The sequence below is a fragment of the Eumetopias jubatus genome, unplaced genomic scaffold (genome assembly GCF_037043125.1).
Source record: "Eumetopias jubatus isolate StellerSeaLion01/CBP00866 unplaced genomic scaffold, mEumJub1_p1.0 scaffold_4, whole genome shotgun sequence".
Taxonomy (NCBI): Eukaryota; Metazoa; Chordata; class Mammalia; order Carnivora; family Otariidae; genus Eumetopias; species Eumetopias jubatus.
In genome coordinates this window covers 189,523,704-189,548,220 of record NW_028274810.1, presented here as the reverse complement: position 1 = coordinate 189,548,220, position 24,517 = coordinate 189,523,704, and the positions used below count along the sequence as shown (strand labels likewise).

At 39.9% G+C, this 24,517-nt stretch overlaps 1 protein-coding gene and 1 non-coding gene across 6 annotated transcripts in view; one reads left to right on the top strand and one right to left on the bottom strand.

Annotated features, from left to right (window-relative positions):
* PRKDC (protein kinase, DNA-activated, catalytic subunit) overlaps positions 1-24,517 on the bottom strand; it is a 241,412-nt gene that overhangs the window by 152,277 nt on the left and 64,618 nt on the right. For all 5 annotated transcript variants that reach the window (XM_028118983.2, XM_028118984.2, XM_088022831.1 and 2 more), the window contains exons 31-36: positions 20,530-20,784; positions 16,164-16,387; positions 15,267-15,478; positions 14,747-14,879; positions 14,150-14,308; positions 13,106-13,309 (exon numbers count right to left, since the gene is read on the bottom strand). In XM_028118983.2, the coding sequence (XP_027974784.1) occupies positions 13,106-13,309; positions 14,150-14,308; positions 14,747-14,879; positions 15,267-15,478; positions 16,164-16,387; positions 20,530-20,784 (1,187 nt within the window). The remainder of the gene's footprint in view (positions 1-13,105; positions 13,310-14,149; positions 14,309-14,746; positions 14,880-15,266; positions 15,479-16,163; positions 16,388-20,529; positions 20,785-24,517) is intronic.
* On the top strand, positions 12,925-13,076 carry LOC114220949 (small nucleolar RNA SNORA62/SNORA6 family). The gene has a single exon (XR_003611659.1). It is a non-coding gene; the product is annotated as a small nucleolar RNA SNORA62/SNORA6 family (small nucleolar RNA).

The window sequence follows — 24,517 nt, the reverse complement described above, 5'->3', positions numbered from 1 at the left end:
AATGTGTATTCCGTTGCTTTGGGATGGAATGTTCTGAATATGTCTGTGAAGTCCATTTGGTCCAGTGTGTCATTTAAAGTCTTTATTTCCTTGTTGATCTTTTGCTTAGATGATCTGTCCATTTCAGTGAGGGGGGAGGTGTTAAAGTCCCCCACTGTTATTGTATTGTTGTCAATGTGTTTCTTTGCTTTTGTTATTAATTGGCTTATATAATTGGCTGCTCCCATGTTCGGGGCATAGATATTTACAATTGTTAGATCTTCGTGTTGGATAGACCCTTTAAGTAGGATATAGTGTCCTTCCTCATCTCTTATTACAGTCTTTGTTTTAAAATCTAGTTTGTCTGATATAAGGATTGCCACCCCAGCTTTCCTTTGGTGTCCATTAGCATGGTAAATGGTTTTCCACCCCCTCACTTTCAATCTGGGGGTGTCTTTGGGTCTAAAATGAGTCTCTTGCAGACAGCATATTGATGGGTCTTGTTTTTTAATCCAATCGGATAGCCTGTGTCTTTTGATTGGGGCATTTAGCCCATTTACATTCAGGGTAACTATTGAAAGATATGGATTTAGTGCCATTGTATTGCCTGTAAGGTGACTGTTAACTGTCTGTTGTCTGTGTTCGTTTCTGCTCTTTGCTGCTTTTAGGTTCTCTCTTTGCTTAGAGGACCCCTCTCAATATTTCTTGGAGGGCTGGTTTCGTGTTTGCAAATTCCTTTAGTTTTTGTTTGTTCTGGAAGATTTTTATCTCTCCTCCTATTTTCAATGACAGCCTAGCTGGATATAGTATTCTTGGCTGCATATTTTTCTCGTTTAGTGCTCTGAAGATATCTTGCCAGTCCTTTCTGGCCTGCCAGGTCTCTGTGGATAGGTCTGTTGCCAATCTAATGTTTCTACCATTGTAGGTTACATATCTCTTCTCCCGAGCTGCTTTCAAGATTTTCTCTTTGTCTCTGAGACTCGTAAGTTTTACTATTAGATGTTGGGGTGTTGACCTATTATTATTGATTTTGAGAGGGGTTCTCTGTGCCTCCTGGATTTTAATGCCTGTTTCCTTCCTCACATTAGGGAAGTTCCCTGCTATAATTTGCTCCAATATACCTTCTGCCCCCCTCTCTCTCTCTTCTTCTTCTGGGATCCCAATTATTCTAATGTTGTTTCGTCTTATCATATCACTTATCTCTCGAATTCTGCCCTCGTGATCCTGTAGTTGTTTCTCCCTCTTTTTCTCAGCCTCTTTATTTTCCATCATTTGGTCTTCTATATCGCTGATTCTCTCTTCTGCCTCATTTATCCTAGCAGTTAGTGCCCCCATTTTTGATTGCACCTCATCAATAGCCTTTTTGATTTCGATTTGGTTAGATTTTAGTTCTTTTATTTCTCCAGAAAGGGTTTCTCTAATAACTTCCACGCTTTTTTCAAGCCCAGCTAGTATCTTTAAAGTCATGATTCTGAACTCTAGGTCCGACATCGTACTAATGTCCGTATTGAGTAGGTCCCTGGCTGACGGTACTACCTCTTGTTCTTTTTGCTGAGGTGATTTCTTTCGTCTTGTCATTTTGTCCAGAGGAGAATAGATGAATGAGAGAACAAAATGCTAACAGGTTTACAACGTCCCCAGAAAATATACTGTATACAAATCAGAAAAGACCTGAAACCAGGGGAAAAGAAAGGGAAAGAAAGAAAAAAGAAAGAGAAAAAGAAAAAAAAAAAGAAAAAAAAAGATAAAAACAAAAACAAAACAATACAAAAAAAGCAGAATATGATCAAATATCATCAGGCTAGTGCATAGATCAGTGCCACACACTAGATTTTGGGCGTATTTTGGTCTGTTAGAAAAAAGTGCCTCCTAAAATTTTAAAGGAAGAAAGACATATATGTACAAAATAAGGGTTGATACAATGAAGGGAGGGAAGATGACTGTAAAGATGAAAATTATAAATGATTTTATAAAAGGACTTGGTAAGATAAGTTGTTTGAAAAAAGAAAGAAGATTTAAGAAAAAAAAAAAAAGGAAAAAGGGAGAGAATGTGATCAGGCAGGAGACTAGAACAAAGCCATACACTAGTGATTTAGGGTATATTTTGATCTGTTAGAAGAAACTGTACCTCAAAATTTTAAAGAGAGAACTTATATATATATGCCAAAAATAAGGGTAACTACTATGAAGGGATAAAATATGACTCTAAAAATGAAAAATAAAAAATGTTTTTTTTTTTTTTTAAAAAGGGATTGATAAGATCTTGGTTGAAAAAGGGAAAAAGAAAAATAAAAAAAAAACAGTCAACAAAAATTAACTTTGATGAAATAATGGATCATGGTAGAAAAAAAAAAAAAAGCCATGAATCTATGTGCAGTATTCCCCTAGCGCTGGAGTTCTCCCATTCTCCTTGATCGAACAACCTGGTCTTGGCTTGCTGGCTGTTTGTGCTGATATTCTGGGGGAGGGGCCTGTTGCTGTGGTTTCCAAATGTCTTTGCCGGAGGCGGAATTGCCCCGCCCTTGTCGGTCCGGGCTAAGGAAGCTGCTCCGGTTTGCTCTCAGGAGCTTTTGTTCCCTGTAAGCTCTCGGTACAGCTTTGGAGGACCAGGGCAGAAATGGTGGCCTCCCAATCTCCACCCGGAGGAGCTGAGAACTCGGGGCCCTGCTCCTCAGTGCGCCCCCAGAGAAAAGCAGTCACTTCCGTGTCCCCGGTCTCCGGCCACACTCCGTGCTCACCCGGCCTGTGATCCAGCGTTGCTATCTCTGGCACCCGAACCCACACGGAGTCTCCAAACCCAGCTGATCCTTGCAGTGCGTTCCCGCACCGCTCCTCCCCGGGAAGGAAGGGGAGTCTCCCCGGATCTGCTGCTTGTTGGGTCCCTGCTGCAGGAGCAGTGGCCCGACTGGGCCGCGCATCACAGTTTATGGAAACCCCGAGCTGAGAGCCCGCGACTCTGCTCCGTCTCTGCAGCCGGCTTCCCCGCTCCGATACCTGGGAGCTCTGGCGCACTCAGGCACCCCCGGTCTCGCTGTGACCCCAAGGGTCCTGAGACCACACTGTCCCGGGAGGATTCCACCCCCCGCTTAGCCACTGCAGCGACGTCCCTCCGCCGAGCCAACTTCTAAAAGGTCCGATTTTGTGCTCCGCGGCTCTATCACTTGCCAGAAGCGGCCGTCGGAGGCCCCTCCCCTGCCGTCTATCCTCCCGAATATCGCCTCGGATTCACTTCTCCGCACGCCCTACCTTCCAGTAAGTGGTCGCTTCTCTGTTCAGAGAGTTGTTGCTACTCTCCTGTTCGATCTCCTGTTGAGTTCGTAGGTGTTCAGAATGGTTTCATCCCTATTCAGCTGAATTCCTGAGACCAGACGAAACCTAGGTCTCCTACTCCTCCGCCATCTTGCTCCGCCCCCAAGAGTGATTCTTGATTTCATCTCAGGTCATAATCTCAGGTTCATGAGACTGAGTCCTGTGTCAGCCTCCATGCTCAGCTGGGGAGTTCACTTCTTTTTTACTTTTTATTTATTTTTAAAGATGTTATTTATCCAACAGTGACAGACACAGCGAGAGAGGGAACATAAGCAGGGGGAGTGGGAGAGGGAGAAGCAGGTTTCCTGCGGAGCAGGGAGCCCGATGTGGGGCTCGATCCCAGGACCCTGGGATCATGATCTGAGAGGAAAGCAGACGCTTAACAACTGAGCCACCCAGGCACCCCTGGGGAGTTTACTTCTATCTCTCTCTCTCTCTCTCTCTCCCACCCCCTTTGGCCCTTACCCACTCATTTTCTCTCTCTTTCAAATAAATAAATCTTTCAAAAAAAAATATAAAGGGAAAATGTTCCATTTACATTTACAACTGAATAGCATCCAATATCTAGAAATGTTCTTAAGAAATGTGCAGTAATGGATACTGGGCAAGATGGTGGAGGAGTAGGAGACCTGGATTTCTTCTGGTCTCAGGAATTCAGCTGAATAGGGATCAAACCATTTTGAACACCTACGAACTCAACAGATCGAAGAAAAGAATAGCAACAACTCTCTGAACAGAAACATGACCACTTTCTGGAAGGCAGGAGGTGCGGAGAAGTGAATCCGAGGCGATATTTGGGAGGATAGAGGGCAGAGGAGGGGGCCTCCGTTGGCCGCTTCTGGCAAGTGATAGAGCTGCGGAGCACAAAATCGGAACTTTTAAAAGTCGGTTCCGCTGAGGGACGTCACTCCAATGGCTGAGCAGGGGGTGGAACCCTCACAGGACAGTGTGGTCTCTGGACCCTCGGGGTCACAGAAAGACCGGGGGTGCCTGAGTGTGGCAAAGCTCCCAGGTATCAGAGCAGGGAAGCCGGCTGCAGAGACGGAGCCGAGGCGCGGGCTCTCAGCTCGGGGTTGCCATAAACTGTGATGGGTGACAGTTGGGTCACTGCTCCTCCAGCAGGGACCCAACAAACGGCAGATCCGGGGAGACTCTCTTTCATCCCATGGGAGGAGCGGTGCGGGAGCACACCTCAGGGATCTGCTGGGTTTGGAGACTCCACAGGGGGTCGGGTACCAGAGATAGAAACGCTCGATCACAGGCTGGGTGAGCACGGATTTCAGCTGGAGACCGGGGAGACGGAAGTGACTGACTGCTTTTCTCTGGGGGCGCACTGAGAAGCGGGGCCCCAAGTGCTCGTCTCCTCCAGGGCAGAGTTTGGGAGGCCGCAATTTTCACTCTCGTCCTCCAAAGCTGTGCAGGGAACAAAAGCTCCCGAGAGCAAACCTGAGCAGATTGCTTAGCCTGGCCCAGCAGGGGCGGGACAATACTGCCTCGGGCAAAGACATTTGGAAACCACAGCAACAGGCCCCTCCCCCGGAAAATCAGCACGAACAGCCAGCCAAGACCAAGTTTACCAATCAATGAGAACGGCAGAACTCCAGCGCTAGGGGAATACTGCACATAGAATTCATGGCTTTTTTACCATGATTCATTAGTCTTTCAAAGTTAATTTTAACTGGTTTTTTTTTTTTTTTGAATTTTTCTTTTTCCCTTTTTCAACCAACATCTTATCAAACGCTTTTTTAAAAAAAATTTTTTATTTTTCATTTTTAGAGTCATATTCTATCCTTTCATAGTAGTTACCCTTATTTTTGGCATATATATATATAAGTTGTTCTCTCTTTGAAATTTTGATATACAGTTTCTTCTAACATATCAAAATATACCCTAAATCTCTAGTGTATGGCTTTGTTCTAGTCTCCTGCCTGATCACATTCTCTCCCCCTTTTTTTTAATCCTCTTCTTTCTTTTTTCAAACAGCTTATCAATTCCTTTTTTAAAATTTTTTATACTTTTTATCTTTAAGTCATATTCCATCCTTTCATTGTATCAACCCTTATTTTGTACCTATATAAAAGTCTTTATTTACAATTTTAGGAGGCACTTTCTTCTAACAGACCAAAATACACCCAAAATCTAGTGTGTGGCACTGATCTATGCACCAGCCTGATTATATTTGATCATATTCTGGCTTTTTTTGTTTTGTTCTGTTTTTGTTTGTTTTTATCTTTTTCTTTTTTTTTTCTCTTTCTTTCCCTTTCTTTTCCCCTGGTTTCAGGTCTTCTGTGATTTGTTTAGAGTATATTTTCTGGGGACGTTGTTAACCTATTAGCATTTTGTTCTCTCATTCATCTATTCTCCTCTGGACAAAATGACAAGATGAAAAAAATCACCTCAACAAAAAGAACAAGAGGTAGTACCATCTGCCAGGGACCTACTCAATACGGACATTAGTACGATGTCGGACCTAGAGTTCAGAATCATCATTTTAAAGATACTAGCTGGGATTGAATAAAGCATGGAAGTTATTAGAGAAACGCTTTCTGGAGAAATAAAAGAACTAAAATCTAACCAAGTCAAAATCAAAAAGGCTATTAATGAGGTGCAATAAAAAATGGGGGCATTAACTGCTAGGATACATGAGGCAGAAGAGAGAATTAGAAATATAGAAGACCAAATGATGGAAAATAAAGAAGGTGAGAAAAAGAGAGAAAAACACTACTGGATCATGAGGGCAGAATTCGAGAGATAAGTGATACGATAAGACGAAACAACATTAGAATAATTGGGATCCCAGAAGAAGAAGAAAGAGAGAGAGGGGCGAAAGGTATACTGGAGAAAATTATAGCAGAGAACTTCCCTAACGTGGGGAAGGAGACAGGCATCAAAATCCAGGAGGCACAGAGAACCCCCCTCAAAATCAATAAAAATAGGTCAACATTCCGACATCTAATAGTAAAACTTACGAGTCTCAGAGACAAAGAGAAAATCTTGAAAGCAGCTCGGGAGAAGAGATATGTAAACTATAATGGTAGAAACATTAGATTGGCAACAGACCTATCCACAGAGACGTGGCAGGCCAGAAAGGACTGGCATGATATATTCAGAGCACTAAATGAGAAAAATATGCAGCCAAGAATACTATATCCAGTTAGGCTGTCATTGAAAATAGAAGGAGAGATAAAAGCTTCCAGGACAAACAAAAACTAAAGGAATTTGCAAACATGAAACTAGCCCTCCAAGAAATATTGAAAGGGGTCCTCTAAGCAAAGAGAGAGCCTAGAAGCAGCACAGACCAGAAAGGAACACAGACAATATACAGTAACAGTCCCCTTACAGGCAACACAATGGCACTAAATCCATATCTTTCAATAGTTACCCTGAATGTAAATGGGATAAATGCCCCAATCAAAAGACAAAAGCTATCACACTGGATTAAAAAACAAGACCCATCGATATGCTGTCTGCAAGAGACTCATTTTAGACCAAAGACACACCCACATTGAAAGTGAGGGGGTGGAAAACCATTTACCATGCTAATGGACACCAAAAGAAAGTTGCGGTGGCAATCCTTATATCAGACAAGTTAGATTTTAAAACAAAGACTGTATTAAGAGATGAGGAAGGACACTATATCCTACTTAAAGGGTCTATCCAACACGAAGATCTAACAATTGTAAATATCTATGCCCCGAACATGGGAGCAGCCAATTATATAAGCCAATTAATAACAAAAGCAAAGAAACACATTGACAACAATACAATAATAGTGGGGGAGTTTGACACCCCCAACTAAAATGGACAGATCATCTAAGCAAAAGATCAACAAGGAAATAAAGACTTTAAATGACATACTGGACCAAATGGACTTCACAGACATATTCAGAACATTCCATCCCAAAGCAACTGAATACACATTCTTCTCTAGTGCCCATGGAACATTCTCCAGAATTGATCACATCCTAGGTCACAAATCAGGTCTCAACCGGTACCAAAAGATTGGGATTATTCCCTGCATATTTTCAGACCACAATGTTTTGAAACTAGAACTCAATCACAAGAGGAAAGTCGGAAAGAACTGAAATACATGGAGGCTAAAGAGCATCCTACCAAAGAATGAATGGGTCAACCAGGAAATTAAAGAAGAATTTAAAAAATTCATGGAAACCAATGAAAATGGAAAACACAACTGTTCAAAATCTTTGGGATGCAGCAAAGGCAGTCCTAAGAGGAACGTATATAGCAATACAAGCCTTTCTCAAGAAACAAGAAAGGTCTCAAATACACAACCTAACCCCACACTTAAAGGAGCTAGAGAAAAAAACAGCAAATAAAGCCTAAACCCAGCAGAAGAGAAATAATAAAGATGAGAGCAGAAATCAATGAAATAGAAACCGAGAGAACAGTAGAATAGATCAATGAAACTAGGAGCTGGTTCTTTGAAAGAATTAACAAGATTGATAAACCCCTGGCCAGACGTATCAAAAAGAAAAGAGAAATGACCCAAATGAATAAAATCATGAATGAAAGAGGAGAGATCACAACCAACACCAAAGAAATACAAACAATTATAAGAACATATTATGAGCAACTCTATGCCAGCAAATTAGAGAACCTGGAAGAAATGGATGCATTCGTAGAGATGTATCAACTACCAAAATTGAACGAGGAAGAAATAGAAAACCTGAACAGATCTATAACCACTAAGGAAATTGAAGCAGTCATCAAAAATCTCCCAACAAACAAAAGCCCAGGGCCAGATGGCTTCCCAGGGGAATTCTACCAAACATTTAAAGAAGAATTAATACCTATTGTCCTGAAACTGTTCCAAAAAATAGAAATGGAAGGAAAACTTCCAAACTCATTTTATAAGGCCACCATTACCTTAATCCCAAAACCAAAGACCCCATCAAAAGGAGAATTACAGACCAATATCCTTGATGAACATGGATGCAAAAATTCTCACCAAAATACTAGCCAATACAGTATCCAACAGTACATTAAAAGGATTATTCACCATGACCAAGTGGGATTTATCCCTGGGCTGCAAGGTTGGTTCAACATCCGCAAATCAATCAATGTGATACAATATATTAACAAAAGAAAGAACAAGAATCATATGATCCTCTCAATAGATGCAGAAAAAGCATATGACAAAGTACAGCATTCTCTCTTGATCAAAACTCTTCAGAGTATAGGGATAAAGGATACATACGTCAATATAAAAGCCATCTATGAAAAACCTAGAGTGGGGCGCCTGGGTGGCTCAGTCGTTAAGCGTCTGCCTTCGGCTCAGGTCATGATCCCAGGGTCCTGGGATCGAGTCCCACATCAGGCTCCCTGCTCAGCAGGAAGCCTGCCTCTCCCTCTCCCACTCCCCCTGCTTGTGTTCCTGCTCTTGCTGTCTCTCTCTGTCCAATAAATAAAATCTTTAAAAAAAAAAAAAAGAAAAGAAAAACCTAGAGTGAATATCATTCTCAATGGGGAAAAACTGAGAGCTTCCCCCTAAGGTCAGAAACGCGGCAGGGATGTCCACTATCACCACTGCTATTCAACATAGTATTAGAAGTCCTAGCCACAGCAAGCAGACAACAAAAAGATATCAAAGGCATCCAAATCGGCAAAGAGGAAGTTAAACTCTCATTCTTTGCAGATGACAGGATACTTTATGTGGAAAACCCAAAAGACTCCACCCCAAAACTGCTAGAACTCATACAGGAATTCAGTAAAGTGGCAGGATATAAAATCAATGCACAGAAATCAGTGGCATTTCTATACACAACCACCAAGACAGAAGAGAGACAAATGAAGGAGTCAATCCCATTTACAACTGCACACAAAACCATAAGATACCTAGGAATAAATCTAACTAAAAAGGCAAAGCATCTGTACTCCGAAAACTATAAAATACTCATGAAGGAAACTGAAGGAGACACAAAGAAATGGAAAAATGTTCCATACTCATGGATTAGAAGTTGTTTAGAAGAACAAACATTGTGGAGATGTCAATGCTACGTAGAGAAATTCTATTCCACATTCAATGCAATCCCCTTCAAAATACCATCTTTTTTCAAATAAATGGAACAAATAATGCTAAAATTTGTATGGAACCAGAAGAGACCCCAAATAGCCAGAGGAATGTTGAAAAAGAAAAGCAAAGCTGGCAGCATCACAATTCCGGACTTCCAACTCTATTACAAAGCTGTCATCATCAAGACAGTATGGTACTGGCATAAAAACAGACACATAGATCAATGGAACAGAACAGAGAGCCCAGAAATGGACCCTCAACTCTATGGGCAACAAAAGAAACAGTCAACAAAACCAAAAGACAACCAACAGAATGGGAGAAAATACTTGCAAATGACATATCAGATAAAGGGCTAGTATCCAAAATCTATAAAGAACTTATCAAACTCAACACCCAAAGAACAAATAATCCAATCAAGAAATGGGCAGAAGACATGAACAGACATTTTTCCAAAGAAGACATCCAAATGGCCAAAAGACACATGAAAAAGTGCTTAACATCGCTCAGCATCAGGAAAATCCAAATCAAAACCTCAATGAGATACCACCTCACACCAGTCAGAATGGCTAAAATTAACAAGTCAGAAAATGAAAGATGTTGGCGGAGAAAGGGGAACCCTCCTACACTCTTGGTGGGGATGCAAGCTGGTGCAACCACTCTGGAAAACAGTATGGAGGTTCCTCAAAAAGTTGAAAATAGAGCTACCATACGATCCAGCCATTGCACTACTGGGTATTTACCACAAAGATACAAATGTAGGGATCCGAAGGGGTACGTGCACCCCAATGTTTATAGCAGCAATGTCCACAATAGCCAAACTGTGGAAAGAGCCAAGATGTCCATCGACAGATGAATGGGTAAAGAAAAGGTGGTCTATATACACAATGGAATATTATGCAGCCATCAAAAAAATCTTGCCATTTGCAACGACGTGGATAGAACTGGAGGATGTTATGCTGAGTGAAATAAGTCAATCAGAGAAAGACATATATCATATGACCTCACTGATATGAGGAATTCTTAATCTCAGGAAACAAACAGAGTGTTGCTAGAGTGGTGGGGGGGTGGGAGTGATGGGGTGGCTGGGTGATAGACCTTGGGGAGCATATGTGCTATGGTGAGCACTATGAATTGTACAAGACTATTGAATCACAGATCTGTATCTCTGAAACAAATAATGAAATATATGTAAAGGAAAAAAAAAAAAGAAAATAGCAGGAGCCGGAAGAATGAAGGGGAGTAAATCGGAGGGAGAGACGAACCATGAGAGACGATGGACTCTGAAAAACAACTGAGGGTTCTAGAAGGTAGGCGGCCGGGGGGATGGGTTAGCCTGGTGATGGGTATTAAAGAGGGCACATTCTGCGTGGAGCACTGGGTGTTATGTACCAACAATGACTCATGGAACACTGCATCAAAAACTAATGATGTAATATATGGTATTACATTAATACCATATTAATAATATGGTATTTTATACCATATATATATACACACACAATAAACAATAAAAAATTTAAAGAAAAAAATGTGCAGTAACTAGATGAATAAAATGATAGCTTTCTACATAATAGTAGGACAAAAAAATTTGAGAATATGAGTAAAGGTTTGAATAAATGGAAAGATGTACCTTAGAAAAAGTAGGCTTATGTTTTAAAAAGGTCAGTTTGGTTTAAATTTACTCAATATTCAGCGTATTATCACTTAAAATCCCTAGCATGTTGTGGAAAGGGTGGTAACCCAACAAAATGATTCTAAATTTCACTTTCAAGAATATTCAGGTGTGCTCTTTGCATTATTTATATTTGTTAAAAAAAGAACCTATGAAAATAACAAGAAAAGATGGGCTGATTTTAGATAGATAATACTGGGGTGGAGAAGGCCTTTCTAAGCATGACACGGGAGACAGGAATGATAGAAAAGAAAATTAATAAATTTAACTATAATAAATACTTCTGTATAAACACTCCAAGTGAGATTGAAAGACAAATGACCAATAGGAAAAAGTACTTTCTGCACACATGACGGAGGTCTACTATCCTTAATATACAAAAATCTCTTAAAAATTAATAAGAAGTTTCACCCCAATAGAAAAATGGGCAAAATACAAAAATACAGCACACACCAGAAACATTTTGGTTGTTCAAAAATACTAGTGGGAGACTAAGGTCAGAAGAGTGGGAGAAGTGACATTAAACTTGAGAGATCAAAGTAGAAAACAAGAGTTCTCACTTATGGAATAATAAAATGTTTTTATACAGTGTGACGTATTTCAAACTTTACATCTTTGCTCAAAGAAATACTGGTGTTTATATACAGAACATGACGCTAATCTTGACTATAGGTCTTTCAATTAAAAACAAAAAAATTTTAAAAAAAGGTATCCTACAGTCAACTCTGCCTAGAGTGCCGCAGTGCAGATACTTATCCCTTCCAGAGATCTGGCTGCCCCCAGTGTCTTCAAGTGCAGAAGGATCAGTTCCTTGAGGACATGGCAAGGCCAGGTGACCTGGCAAGGGACAGCTAACATTCACACAGTCCTCCTCTTTTCAGCCTCTCCTTCACATCCTGCTTCTGGTACTCTGGAGGCCTGGGACTCCATCACCAGACCCCAGAAAGTCTGGGTTCTGCAGCACAAATCAGCTGCCCATCCCCCACCACTATGTTACACTGCAGTTTTCTTGGGCTCTAAAGTCTGTTATAACTTATCTTTTTGCTTTCTAGCTTCCAAAATGCTGTCACTCTTGTCTTTCCTCCTTTAATGCGTCTTTTAACATTGTGCTTTAAAAACAAAAACAAAACAAAAAAGACCCATTTCTGTCACTTTAGAGGGAACCAAAGAGGAAGTAGAGGTAAATATGTATGGTGTTTATCCATTACCTTCACCAGAAGTCTGAACAGCTTCAGAGATCATAATGTTCTATTTCCTGTGTGTCACGGGTCTACTAAAAGTTCATTTCTAACTTTAAATACAAATACCTAGTACAACCTGCCACAAAATACTCCTACGACAGACAACAAGCACTGTTTGGAATAAAAGCTTAACTCAGTACGAAATTATGCATTCTCCCTTAAAATGGTCATTCCCAATAGTTCCTAGCTCCTGACCATCTACAGACTGGGTTAAATTTCAAAATTTTACAAGTTTAGCAAACCAAAGTCAACTATATATTAAATACTGAGATCCAAGGTTCAATGTGAGGGGGCAAAGTGGGCTAGAGCAGGAGCACACAGGAAATAATGACTCTGTGTACCAACCTGTGAAATGACCATGACTACAGAAAGCACCCGGAGTGCACAAAACCAGCTGGCAGCTGGTGCAAAAACAAAGGCAGGCTCCAGGCTTATGAGCTCCAACACCACTTCTTCACAAAAGTTTATACTACATAGCTGTGCCTTGTAATATTCGGCCTAGAGATTCTGGGGGAGTGAGAGATTAAAAAAAATAATCACTGTTTCAATGTCCATTTAACATTATTAAATGTTCATTAAAGATGGGTTTTCTTTCCTTTGATTTTATTTTCAAACATTGGCAAGAGCTTTAAACCTTCTGGAAAGAGAAACTGTTTTGTTTTGTTTTCAAGAATATGGCAATCTTTTTATAGGCATTATGTAAGAAAATATACTTAAGTAAAAATTTCACAATGAACTCACAAGTGTAGGTAGTGTACGACATGGGGGGCAAATCTTTGGCTAACACCACAAGGGTCTCTGGCCCAATGAGTGGAATCTGATGGTAATTCTAGCTACAAGTAAAAAAAGTAAAAATAAAAATTTCATTACCATTTTGGGATTATCCACAGATGATTTCATGAGCTCCAATACAGCAAGATCTAGATTTTTCAATAATTCGGTGTTGACTGTCTCTGCGAACAAGCTATAAAAATACTCTCCGTGAGAGAAGCTGACCATGTTTCTCTGGGACACTCCTGGGGCTGACTTAGACAACACTGTGGTGTCGAGGAGAAGATTCAGAAGGTGCTCACACTGAAAAAGCAAGGAAAGGTACAATGACAGGAGTACGTATTTTACCCATTATAGAAAGACTCCTGGGAAGCTGCTACCGTTGGAAGTGGAAAATCACACAGTAAGGTCTAAAGAGAACCTGGTATTTGAAGGCCTGGGTTCAAGTTTGAATTGCATACATTTCAACAAGCTTGCATTTTCTAGGTTTCATTGTGGGAAAGAAATCTTCCCTGACTCATGTTTCTCCCAAATTTCCAGAAAATCTTGTTGCTCTGAGGGGAGAGGCTAGTAAGGGCATTTTTAGACCATTTAAACACGTGATTTGTTTATATTAAGTGAACAAATGGGCAAAGAAGAGCTTTCTGCATAGGAAAGGGAAGACAGGTGGAAGGAATGAACACAAAGGACTGGCTAGCAGATCTCAGCTACAGCAGAGACTGTGTGAGGCCAGCCCTGAACGGTTTGAAAATCCATGAAGATATCTTTCTGTGGTGCCTCTGGAATTATCCTCCAGGGGTGCTCCCAAATCAACCATCTGAAAGTCACAAAGGACAGGGGAAGAGGAAGCCACTGTGTCAACACAGTTCAGGTTTATATTCACAAAATGTTCTCTGCCTTATAAAGTCCTTTTGGAAACAAAGTGCAATAGACAAAACCCCAGTTTAAGAAGAATATTGTCCTATTTCTTTTATTAAAAAAAAACCTTTTAGAAAGGAAGTCAGATCATGTAAACCTATTAAAGTACTTGCTTAGCTAAGAACTTACTAAATTCAAGCTAAATTCTTGTTTTTAGAAACACACTGCAAGTGAGCTATATATTTACATCATTAGGATAGAAGAGCATGTAGCTGCTGTTCCTACCAGTCCTCCAAAAGCAAAGGCCAACTCCAGAAGTCCACTGGCTAATCGCTTACAACTGGGGTCTAGTGAAGGAAAATACTCTCGTTCATCTCCAGGTGCAATGCTTTTATAAACCAGGGAAAGAAGTTTTGTGCCAACAGAATGATGCTGATCTGCAGACTAAAATAAAGTCAACACTGAAACATCCAGCAATAATATATTTTATAGAGACACAATTTCACACCTTTCATGAATTAAAAAAAAATCCGTGTTCTTTAACACTGACTGCATTCTAATCGTCAGGAAAATCTTCACTCAACTTTGCTTTCTACGCTATATTTTTTCATTTATATTGCCTACCCACAAAGGCACGATAGCAATTCGTCCCTAAAATTCTTCAAAAGGCTGTTGGAAATATAAATGTCCTTCATTTTATTTTATATTTATAAATTTTTATATTTATATTTTCAGTTAACACATGTCTGGCACAAGTAATTCTATAATACCCATTTCAGCACATTCCATACATATAGGATGTTTAAAACATATATATAAATAAATGGACTAATTAGCTTAATAAAGCTAAGAGAAATGTAAAAACAGACTGGCTGTGGTTACCTGAGATGGTAATACAACATGCAAAAAACCAGCTCTGTGAAGTTGTCTACAAGCTGACACGACAGACGCCAGCTTGGCCCTATCCACATAAGCATCAGGGCCATACAGGTCAACAGCACAGAGCTCCTCAATGCTGCCATGTAAGAAAAACAAAAAGAAATGAGAGTATTAATCTCACTAAACTAGCAGGATACACTGAAAAACTATGTGTTCTGTTATAAATGTGTTTACTGATTACTTGACACTCAAATTCATTATATGACCCTGGAAAGCAAACATGGGTTAACAATGAACACGGGGCCCATGAGCTAATCCAGCCGTGGAAATCAACATGGGGCTAAGCCACATCAGAGGCTTGATTACCATAAGGTACAGGTAAAGCATGTGTTAAATCAAACAACTGATGAGATCCTTTACTTTAGGAAATGGGGCTATAGCAGAAACACACACAGCTGCCAGAGTATGATACAACCTTAAATTTCAACACAACACTGATCCCAAGCATAATCTGAATGCCCACCTCTGTGCTGTTATTTTTTCCTTGAGGTACATCTCAAGGGTGTCTTTGTATGGGGACTTCTTTAGTGCTTTCATCAGGTTTACACAAACATCAGGAAGATGATTCATAACTAGGACATCACCAATATTGAAACCTATGCTCGAGGGCTCACATAGGGTTTTCACCAAGAGTTTCATAAGGTTTTTGTTATTATATAAATCCGTTTCAAGGAGCTGTAAAAGATGATTTGGGTGGGGAAAAAAAAAACACATCCATTAGTCAGCACTTAGATTTTCACTAGTGTAAGGTCCATGAAGCGGGGAATTTTTGCCTGGCTAGGGCAGGGGTTGGCAAACTTTCTCTGTAAAGGGTTAGAAAATAAATATTTTAGGCTTTGTGGGCCCTATGGTCTCTGTTGCAGCTGCTGAACTAATTGCCATTATAACATGAAAGCAGCCACAGACAATACATAGACAAATGGGCTTAGACAAGTTCCAATGAAACCTTCTTTACAATAGCAGGCAGCAGGTGGGATTTGGCCTGTGGACCATAGTTTTATGGCCCCCGGTTTAGAGTAGACACTTAGTATGTATTAAATGGATACACCAACTTGGACTTTGTTTATATAATAAGCCTCACAGACATTTACAAATATTTGTTAATGCATGTTTCCTAAAGCAAACGTTTGATCATAGCATAAAATGCAATATCCAATAAAACATTTAGGAAAACTATTTTGTATTTTATTCACATAAGAATCTGATGTACATGCAAAATTTTATTACTTTCTAGAACACATAACTCCTACAGCAATGGAAAGTTCTAAGGAAACTAAAACCACTTTTAATAGGTACTAGAAAATATTTTTCCAGGGCCAAGTACTGACCTCAAACTAAGAGAGCACCAGGAGTGACCCACCTTCCAGCCTTCTGGGGAGGTGCTGAGCAGCGTTGTGGTAAATTCCATAATCCGGACCACAATCGTGCATTTGCTGTAATTATATCTTTCTCCCTCTTGTGGACTGGGTCTGTGACCTGTTGCCCCAGCGCCAAAGCACTTTTCTGCTGCCGTAATACCATGCATAGCAATGTTTTCTAAAAAGAAAGCCACCGCTTTCCAAAGTGAAGACTGTGTTTCAGTACCTAAAAAAAATTATACTCAATTATTAACATATGCTTCCTTCTAACTCCACTATGATTAATGTAAATAGGCATGATATACTTTTAGCCAAAATTCAAACAGAAAAAGCTTTAAAAAATACGCACACCAATTTCTATCAAATGTTAAAAAAGCTCATATGCTTTGATCCAGCATTGAAATTTTATCCTAATGAAATAATGACAGCATTATAAAGTGTTTATATGGATGTTCATTTTAGCTTTGTTTTTAATAATGAAGAAACAAAAACAACTGAAATGTCCTTCAAAGAGGCAACAGAGAAACAAATTCTGGCAGTGGTCTTTTTATGGAAACAATTGCATCAACTCCCAAAGAGACTTTTTCATAAAACTCACATGTCTAAAAACACAAAGGTACTGGTTCTCTGTCCCCCCATCCCTACTTGTTTTCTTTTTTTTTTAAAGATTTTATTTATTTATTTGAGAGAGAGAATGAGATAGAGAGAGGAGGGGGGGAGGGTCAGAGGGAGAAGCAGACTCCCCGCCAAGCAGGGACTCGATCCTGGGACTCCAGGATCATGACCTGAACCAAAGGCAGTCGCTTAACCAACTGAGCCACCCAGGCGCCCCCCCCAACCCTACTTCTTTCATGATTACCCCAGTCTTGCTTATGGAAGAAAGACAAAACAACTTTCTCCTCTCCTCAGTCTTACTGTAGTTTTGTACCAGAGAGTAAAGACCTCCCAAACAAAGGGACAGTCTTAAAAAGCGGTGTACATGTTGAAAGAGTAAAGGTAATGACTGAGTAAGAAATGCTTTTATAGAGGTGCCTGGGTGGCTCAGTCAGTTAAGCGTCTGCCTTCAGCTCAGGTCATGATCCCAGAGTCCTGGGATGGAGCCCCATATCAGGCTGCCTGCTCAGCAAGCAGTCTGCTCCTTCCTCTCCCTCTGCTCCTCCCCCTGCTCATGCTCCCTCTCTCAAATAAGTAAAAATCTAAAAAAATAAAAATAAAAAAATAAAAAAAACGCTTTTATAAGTCTGAGGGTTTCTAATTCTGTTTTCATAAAATTTAAGTTCATCAAATTGCAAACCTGACAGAACATTAAAAATAATTTTGATGACAGATCATCATGTATTCAAAGAAATGAGAGAAAATATATTAAGAATTTCATTTTCAAACACCAAATATCCTTAAATCCAACAGAGCAGGGGCTGTATGACACATTCCAATTACAGATACGCTAAATGTGGAAAAAAATGAGCATTTTAGCAAGTTCATTTAGCACCATTCAAATATGGCACTTGTTTATGTGACCAAGTTATTTTTTAGTAAAATCATATACAAAACAAAAATAGAATTCTAACCATATAATTTTACCTTTTATATGTAATAATTATTCAACAAAATCTTATTATGTTTCTATCATTATAGTGGTAATAAACATAAAGTGCCCTAATAACAAATGCAATGATAATGCAACACAGAAGAAACCTGTGGGATTTCTGCATGATTCTAGTGTGGGATTTTAGAAAGATAGGTAAGATAAGTCTAATAAGAATTAGAAACCCTCAGACCTACAGAAGAAACCTGTAACATGTAGACCATTTTGTTGCAAAGACAAAGAGTTATGAGTAAAAACATAAGCATAAAAACACAGAAGACTTAGGTTAAAAAAAAATGTGAAGAGTATGGAATGGTGAGAATAATTCAGGAACTTTGCAAAATTTCCAGTAAAGGAACTGTTAAGGCTGATGATGTTAAATAAAAAAACCTCTACAGTATTTAGGCTCCACTGAATACATTTTTTAAGTAATGCTAACATTTTATGTTAAAATACCCACATTTTGATACACCAGAAATTACAACTGAAAGCAACGGGGAATTTTTTGTCAAGTTTGAAAGAAGGTACATTGTTTTTAATGTTCCCCACTCCTCACAAGGTAAATGAATAAAGCAGTTTGAAGACTGCTTAATTGTGACACATTCACTTAATTTAGTAATATGTGGTCATTTAAATTAGCTCAAGGTATATTTACTGACATAAAAAGACATCCAATATATTAAGTTTCTGTTTAAAAGTTTCTTTTTAAAAAGCAAAGTACAGTAAAGCATGCAATAGTCGCATTAAGTTATAAAATAAAAATTAAAATATATATTATATGTATAGAAAAAGTTTAGAAGAGTAAAGACTATACTGTCTTAGTGTTGTCACTAGGTAATGCAATTAGGGGACAGGGTTTCCTATGCTTTTTTCCTTGTTGAAATTTTCAAAATGAGGGGCGCCTGGGTGGCTCAGTCATTAAGCGTCTGCCTTAGGCTCAGGTCATGACCCTGGGGTCCTGGGATCGAGCCCCGCATCGGGCTCCCTGTTCAGCGGGAAGCCTGCTTCTCCCTCTCCCACTCCCCCTGCTTGTGTTCCCTCTCTCACTGTCTCTCTCTGTCAAATAAATAAAATCTTTTAAAAAAAAAAGAAATTTTCAAAATGATATAGATCTCTTAAAACAACAAATCTAAGGTACTATTTGCAAGTTAACAGCTATACTATTGTTGTTTTTAAAGTTTCAGAACTTATCTTACCTATCTTTCTAAAATCCCACACTAGAATCATGCAGAATCCCACGCTGGAGAGTCAGATCTCAGAAGCATAAAATCTGTTTTCCTGAACCCTAGCATGTGTGTACACACACACATTACACACTCCCCACCATGTCTGGCTCCAACTTCCTCAAGCTAGAAGGAAGACAAGACAGCCTGGTTCTTTCTCCCAAATTCCTGAAATACAGACTTCAGCTCTGACAGAATTAGAGACTGGTAGTTCCTTTAGTCAGCCACCACCAGAATGGATGCTCTGTCTACACTGAAAATCATTTAAACAACAGAACATGTCTGAGTGGTAAGTTGGATGGATGTTCAGCCCATGAGAGAGGATTTAGGTGAAACCCCTGAAGACTAAAATAGCCTGCTCAGAGAACCTCGAAGCCCAGAGCAACTTACCTCTCAGCTATGGTCCACTCCTGGGTACTCTACTCTGGGAGACACCCACCTCCCAGGAGCCATCTCCCGCCTTCTGAGGTCCCATTTAGGTCACTAGAACGATGGAGCCTGCCATCTCCTCCTTCCCAGCATGGGCTAAGGAGCACACAAAACACTCCACCCTGCATTCTATCCTCTGTAAACAACACCATCATCATCATGCTACAATAAAAACACTAAGGAATAGGAAAATATAAGAAAAATAAAGACATGCTACTCAAAAAACCATGGAATAAGATCACAGAGCCTCATGTCACAAAGAATTCATTTATTTCATAAACATTTAAGGATTTATTTATGAGAGAGGGAGAGAGAGATAGAGAATATTAGCAGGAGGGGCAGAGAATGTGAAGCAGATTCAGTGCTGAGCATGGAGCCCAATGCAGGGCTCGATCTCAGGACCCTGAGATCAGGAGCCAAAACCAAGAGTCAGCCGCTTAACCGACCACACCACCCAAGTGCCCCCATAAACATTTTTTTTTAAAGATTTTATTGTTTTAAGTAATCTCTACACCCAACGTGGGGCTGGAACTTACAACCCCGAGATCAAGAGTTGCATGCTCCAGGTGCTCGGGTGACTCAGTTGGTTAAGCTTCCAACTCTTGATTTCATTCTCAGGGTCATGAGATGGAGCCCTGCATCCAGCTCCACACGGAACATGGAGCCTACTTAAGATTCTTTCTCTCCCTCCCTCTCTGCCCCCTTCCTCTGCTTCTCTACCCCACTCCACCCTGCTTGAATGCTCTCTCTAAAAAAAAGAAAAAAAAAGAATTGCATGCTCTATCAACTGGGCCAGCCACGCACCCAGGAAGAACTCTTTTAATGTGTTATATGCAAATGAAAACCTCAAAAGGTTATTTGATAAAAGGATCATCAAGAACCTGTAAACAGGGCACAAAGTACAGACTGGGCAGGTTTCTGTAGCCTCATTGCTGTCATATACACCAGAACCCTGCCCTCACTGTGAGCGTCAAGAATGAAAGTACTAAATTAATGCTCCCTGCTATCGCCTTTGTTTCTGGGATTCTGAGACAGTGGTGCCTGTCTAGTCAAACACCCCACTGCTCTTTTGCGCAGAATGACTCCAGGTAGAACTGGACCACAGTAACTTGGGGTGTAGGTTTTACCTACCCAGGATCTCAGATGCTTCAAGGGTTTTCTCTTCAATGAATGTGTTGTAGCACTCCAAAGCCGCCAGAAGCATGTCCATCCACTGCAGGACAGCTCTCAGGCTGAACGGCCCTTGCAGATGGAAGAGGGTGGGCTGAGCAAGGATGCCTGACAGCCGATCACAATCTCCTCCTCCCCCCTCAAATATGTTTATGAGAAAGGAAGTATCTTTGTTCTTAAGAATATCCTTCAGCCATGAAGAAGGGGATGTACTGCCTTAAAAAAGAAACAAGATTAAAACACACATATAACTTTCACATAATTAAAATTAATCTAATCATGGTGCCTAATTAAAAGTAGCATCCCCCAATAATAAAAAACAAGAATTAAAAGTCTGATATGTTAACAAACATATTCAGACCAGATCACAGTATTTCAAATATAGTTTCCATAAAAGTCCCATATAAAGTACCTACCAGAGCAATACAATTTCAGAATGATAAGGGATAATCTTTTTTTTTTTTTTACCTATAGCAATCACAACTTGTTTCACTGTAATTACTGCCAAGAAGGTATTTCCACCAAAGCCATCCTCTTCAGTTGCTTTAAACATTATAAAAATGGTTGGATATCATTTGAACACTTATAAACATCATATCCTTTCCCTTGCCTTTTTTCTTGAAAATTGTTATCCCTTTTTTTCAGGACTAATTTAAAGGCTGAACACAAAAAGAGCACTGTGACTCTCAAGTTCCTATCCTACTTCTGGGTATGTGGATCTGGCCTCTCTCGTGTCCCGGTTTCCTCATCTCTAAATGAGAATCCTAACAGTATCTACCTCTGAGGTTCCTACAAAGAGTAAATGAATTGAAGTAGTTAATATTTGAAATAGTGCTTAGAGTAGCATCCATCATTCAGTTAAATGCAGTTTTTATTAAATAAAAGAGTTGAATTATCTTTTATTTATTTTTTAAAGATTTTATTTATTTGACAGAGAGAGAGAGGGAGGGAGGGAGGGAGGGTGCACACACAAGCAGGGGGAGCAGCAGAGGGAGAGGGAGAAGCAGATTCCCCACTGAGCAGGGATCCCAATACGAGGCTTAATCCCAGGACCCTGGGATCAATGACCTGAGCCAAAGGCAGACACTCGACTGACTGAGACACCAGGTGCCCTGAATTAACTGCTTTTTAAAAAGCATTTTTTCCTTTAGGTATTAATCATTTTCTAAACTAAAGAAAAAACATTAAATTGTATTTTGTATGCTCTGAAATCAGTGACGCTCAAAAGGTCAAATCATCCTGATTCTAATGAAGTTAGAGAAGAATTCAAAACACTAATGTATTTCTGATGTAGTAAAAAGAAGAAATAGTTTTCCTATTGTGTTAAAATATACCTGTCACCGCTATATAAGTAAAAGATTTAATATCATGTTTTCAGGTTTGTTTTAGGGAGAACTATTAAACATTCCATTATTTTCACTAAATATCAAAAAATAAAATAAAATGAGTAAAAATAATATTTAAGTTCTATACTGAATACTAGCTAAGAGTCATAGAAGAGAAAGGACAGAGAGAGACAGGTGTAGAGGAAGAGGAGAAGGGAATATGCGGACCAAGAGACAGGCCTGGGAAAGCACATCTGGATTGCCGGGAACCTTCCCAAATCCCTGCCTCTTTCTCACTCTCCTCCTCTGAACTATGGTTGCTGTCACCCTGGCTTTCTGTCCAACATGAGTCTCAGCAGTCAGAAGCCCGACACATGTCGTAGGGACATGTCTGTATACTTGTCATACGGCCCACTGATCTAGGTGTTGCCCAGCAGCCCTGACAACAGCATACTCTTTTAGGACACAGGACTTCTGATCTAAAAAGACACCTAACATTGTCCCTTAAAAACCACTGGGGGTTGGGCACCTGGCTGGCTCAGCTGGTTAAGCGTCCGACTCTTGATTTTAGCACAGGTCATGATCTCAGGGTTGTAGGATCAACTGAGCCCCGTGTTGGGCTCCACGGTGGGTGTAGAGCCTGCTTGAAATTCTCTCTCCCTCCTCCACTCCCCACCCTCTTAAAACACACACACACACACACACACACACACACACACACACACACACACCACTGAGGGCAGCATTGTTTACAACCAAATATATAATCAGCCCAACTGTCCATCGACTGATGGATGAGTGGATAAGGAAGATGTAGTATAAATATTATTCAGCCATAAAAAAGAATGAAATCTTGCCACTTACAAGGACATGGATGGAGCTTGAGAACATTATGCTAGGCAAGTCAGTCAGAAAAAGACAAACAGCGTGTGATTTCACTCATAGGTGGAATTTAAGAAACAAAACAAAACAGGGGCACCTGGGTGGCTCAGTCAGTTAAACATCTGCCTTCAGCTCAGATCATGATCCTGGGGTCCTGGGATCGAGCCCCATGTTGGGCTCCCTGCTCAGCAGGGTCTGCTTCTCCCTCTGCCCTTCCCTGGGCCCTCTCAAATAAATAAAATCTTAGAAAACAAACAAACAAACAAAAAAAACCAAATGAACATATGGGGGCAAAAAGAGGCAAACCAAGGAACAAACTCTTAACTATAAAGAACAAACTGATGGTTAAAGGATCATTTAACTGGTGGTGTGGATTAAGAGTGTACTTGACATGATGAGCACCAGGTAATATATAGAATCATTGAATTACTATATTGTATACCTGAAACTAGTATGACACTGTATGTTAACTAACTGGAATTAAAAACTTAAGAAAAAAAAACTACTGGGGGGAAAACACAGCAGAGAGAACAATGGATGCAACACTGGAGGGCACAGAGGAGTGTTATATATTGGCAGCGGGGCAAGGTTCACCTACTACTTGGCATCCTTTGTGTAACAGAAACAATTCTGAGAAGCAGAGTTCTACTTATTTCACTGAAAATACGTAAGGTCTCTATTGTAGGCAACTGAGAAGAACAATAGAAATGCCTAGGATCAGTCAAGCTGACAACACTAGAAATTGTGTGGGCTGAGGGAGAGTCAAAGATCCACCCTGGAGGGAGGTAAGGTCTGCCAACTAGCAGTTGCACCCTTATAATATCTGGGCCAAAGTTTCATTTAAAAATAAGGAAAATATTGGGGCGCCTGGGTGGCTCAGTTGTTAAGTGTGTGCCTTCGGCTCAGGTCATGATCCCAGTGTCCTGGGATCAAGCCCCGCATCAGGCTCCCTGCTCTGTGGGAAGCCTGCTTCTCCCTCTCCCACTCCCTCTGTTTGTGTTCCCTGTCAAATAAATAAATAAAATCTTAAAAAAATAAAAATAAAAATAAGGAAAACATGCCCCACCCTTCCACCCATCCAATCTTCATGGACTATAGGTGTATTTTAAGAATGACAACATATAAGACTAATTTTGTTAACTAAAAGCAATAAGCAAATATAAAATATTAGTGTTTTTTAAACAATTCTCTACATTAAAAATCCAAATACACATTACCACTTTATATATATAATTATAGTAGACAAATAAATATAGACAAATATATATATATACCAGAGAGTATACGTAGTACTAATACAACTGCAATATATGCTATATAAATCTATGGCACATATCATCATAATACATTCCATAGTATAACAAAACAGAATAGAATCTTCTAAGTTTTAGAACTATATCAAGTAACTGTCACTTCTTCTTCCATGAGGAAAAAGCCCCAAAGTAGTACTCCACCCTATTTTCTAAAAAGAACTGGGTCTTCCTCATGTTCTGTAGTGTACCATGACCTTTCTTATCCAGACACCATAGCACCTCTTGGTTCTGGACTCTTGCACAGTGCATTCCATAGGGGGAAGCCAGGGCCTCGGTCCATCCTGAGGCACAGTTTCCCCATACCTACACTCCCAAACCTCAGTCTGGACTTAACTGGAGAAAAGAGAATACATTTATTCCTGTACTAAAAACTTTAGTAATTATTTCAAGTATGTAAGTATTGTTTAATGGCTTAATGCAATAATTATT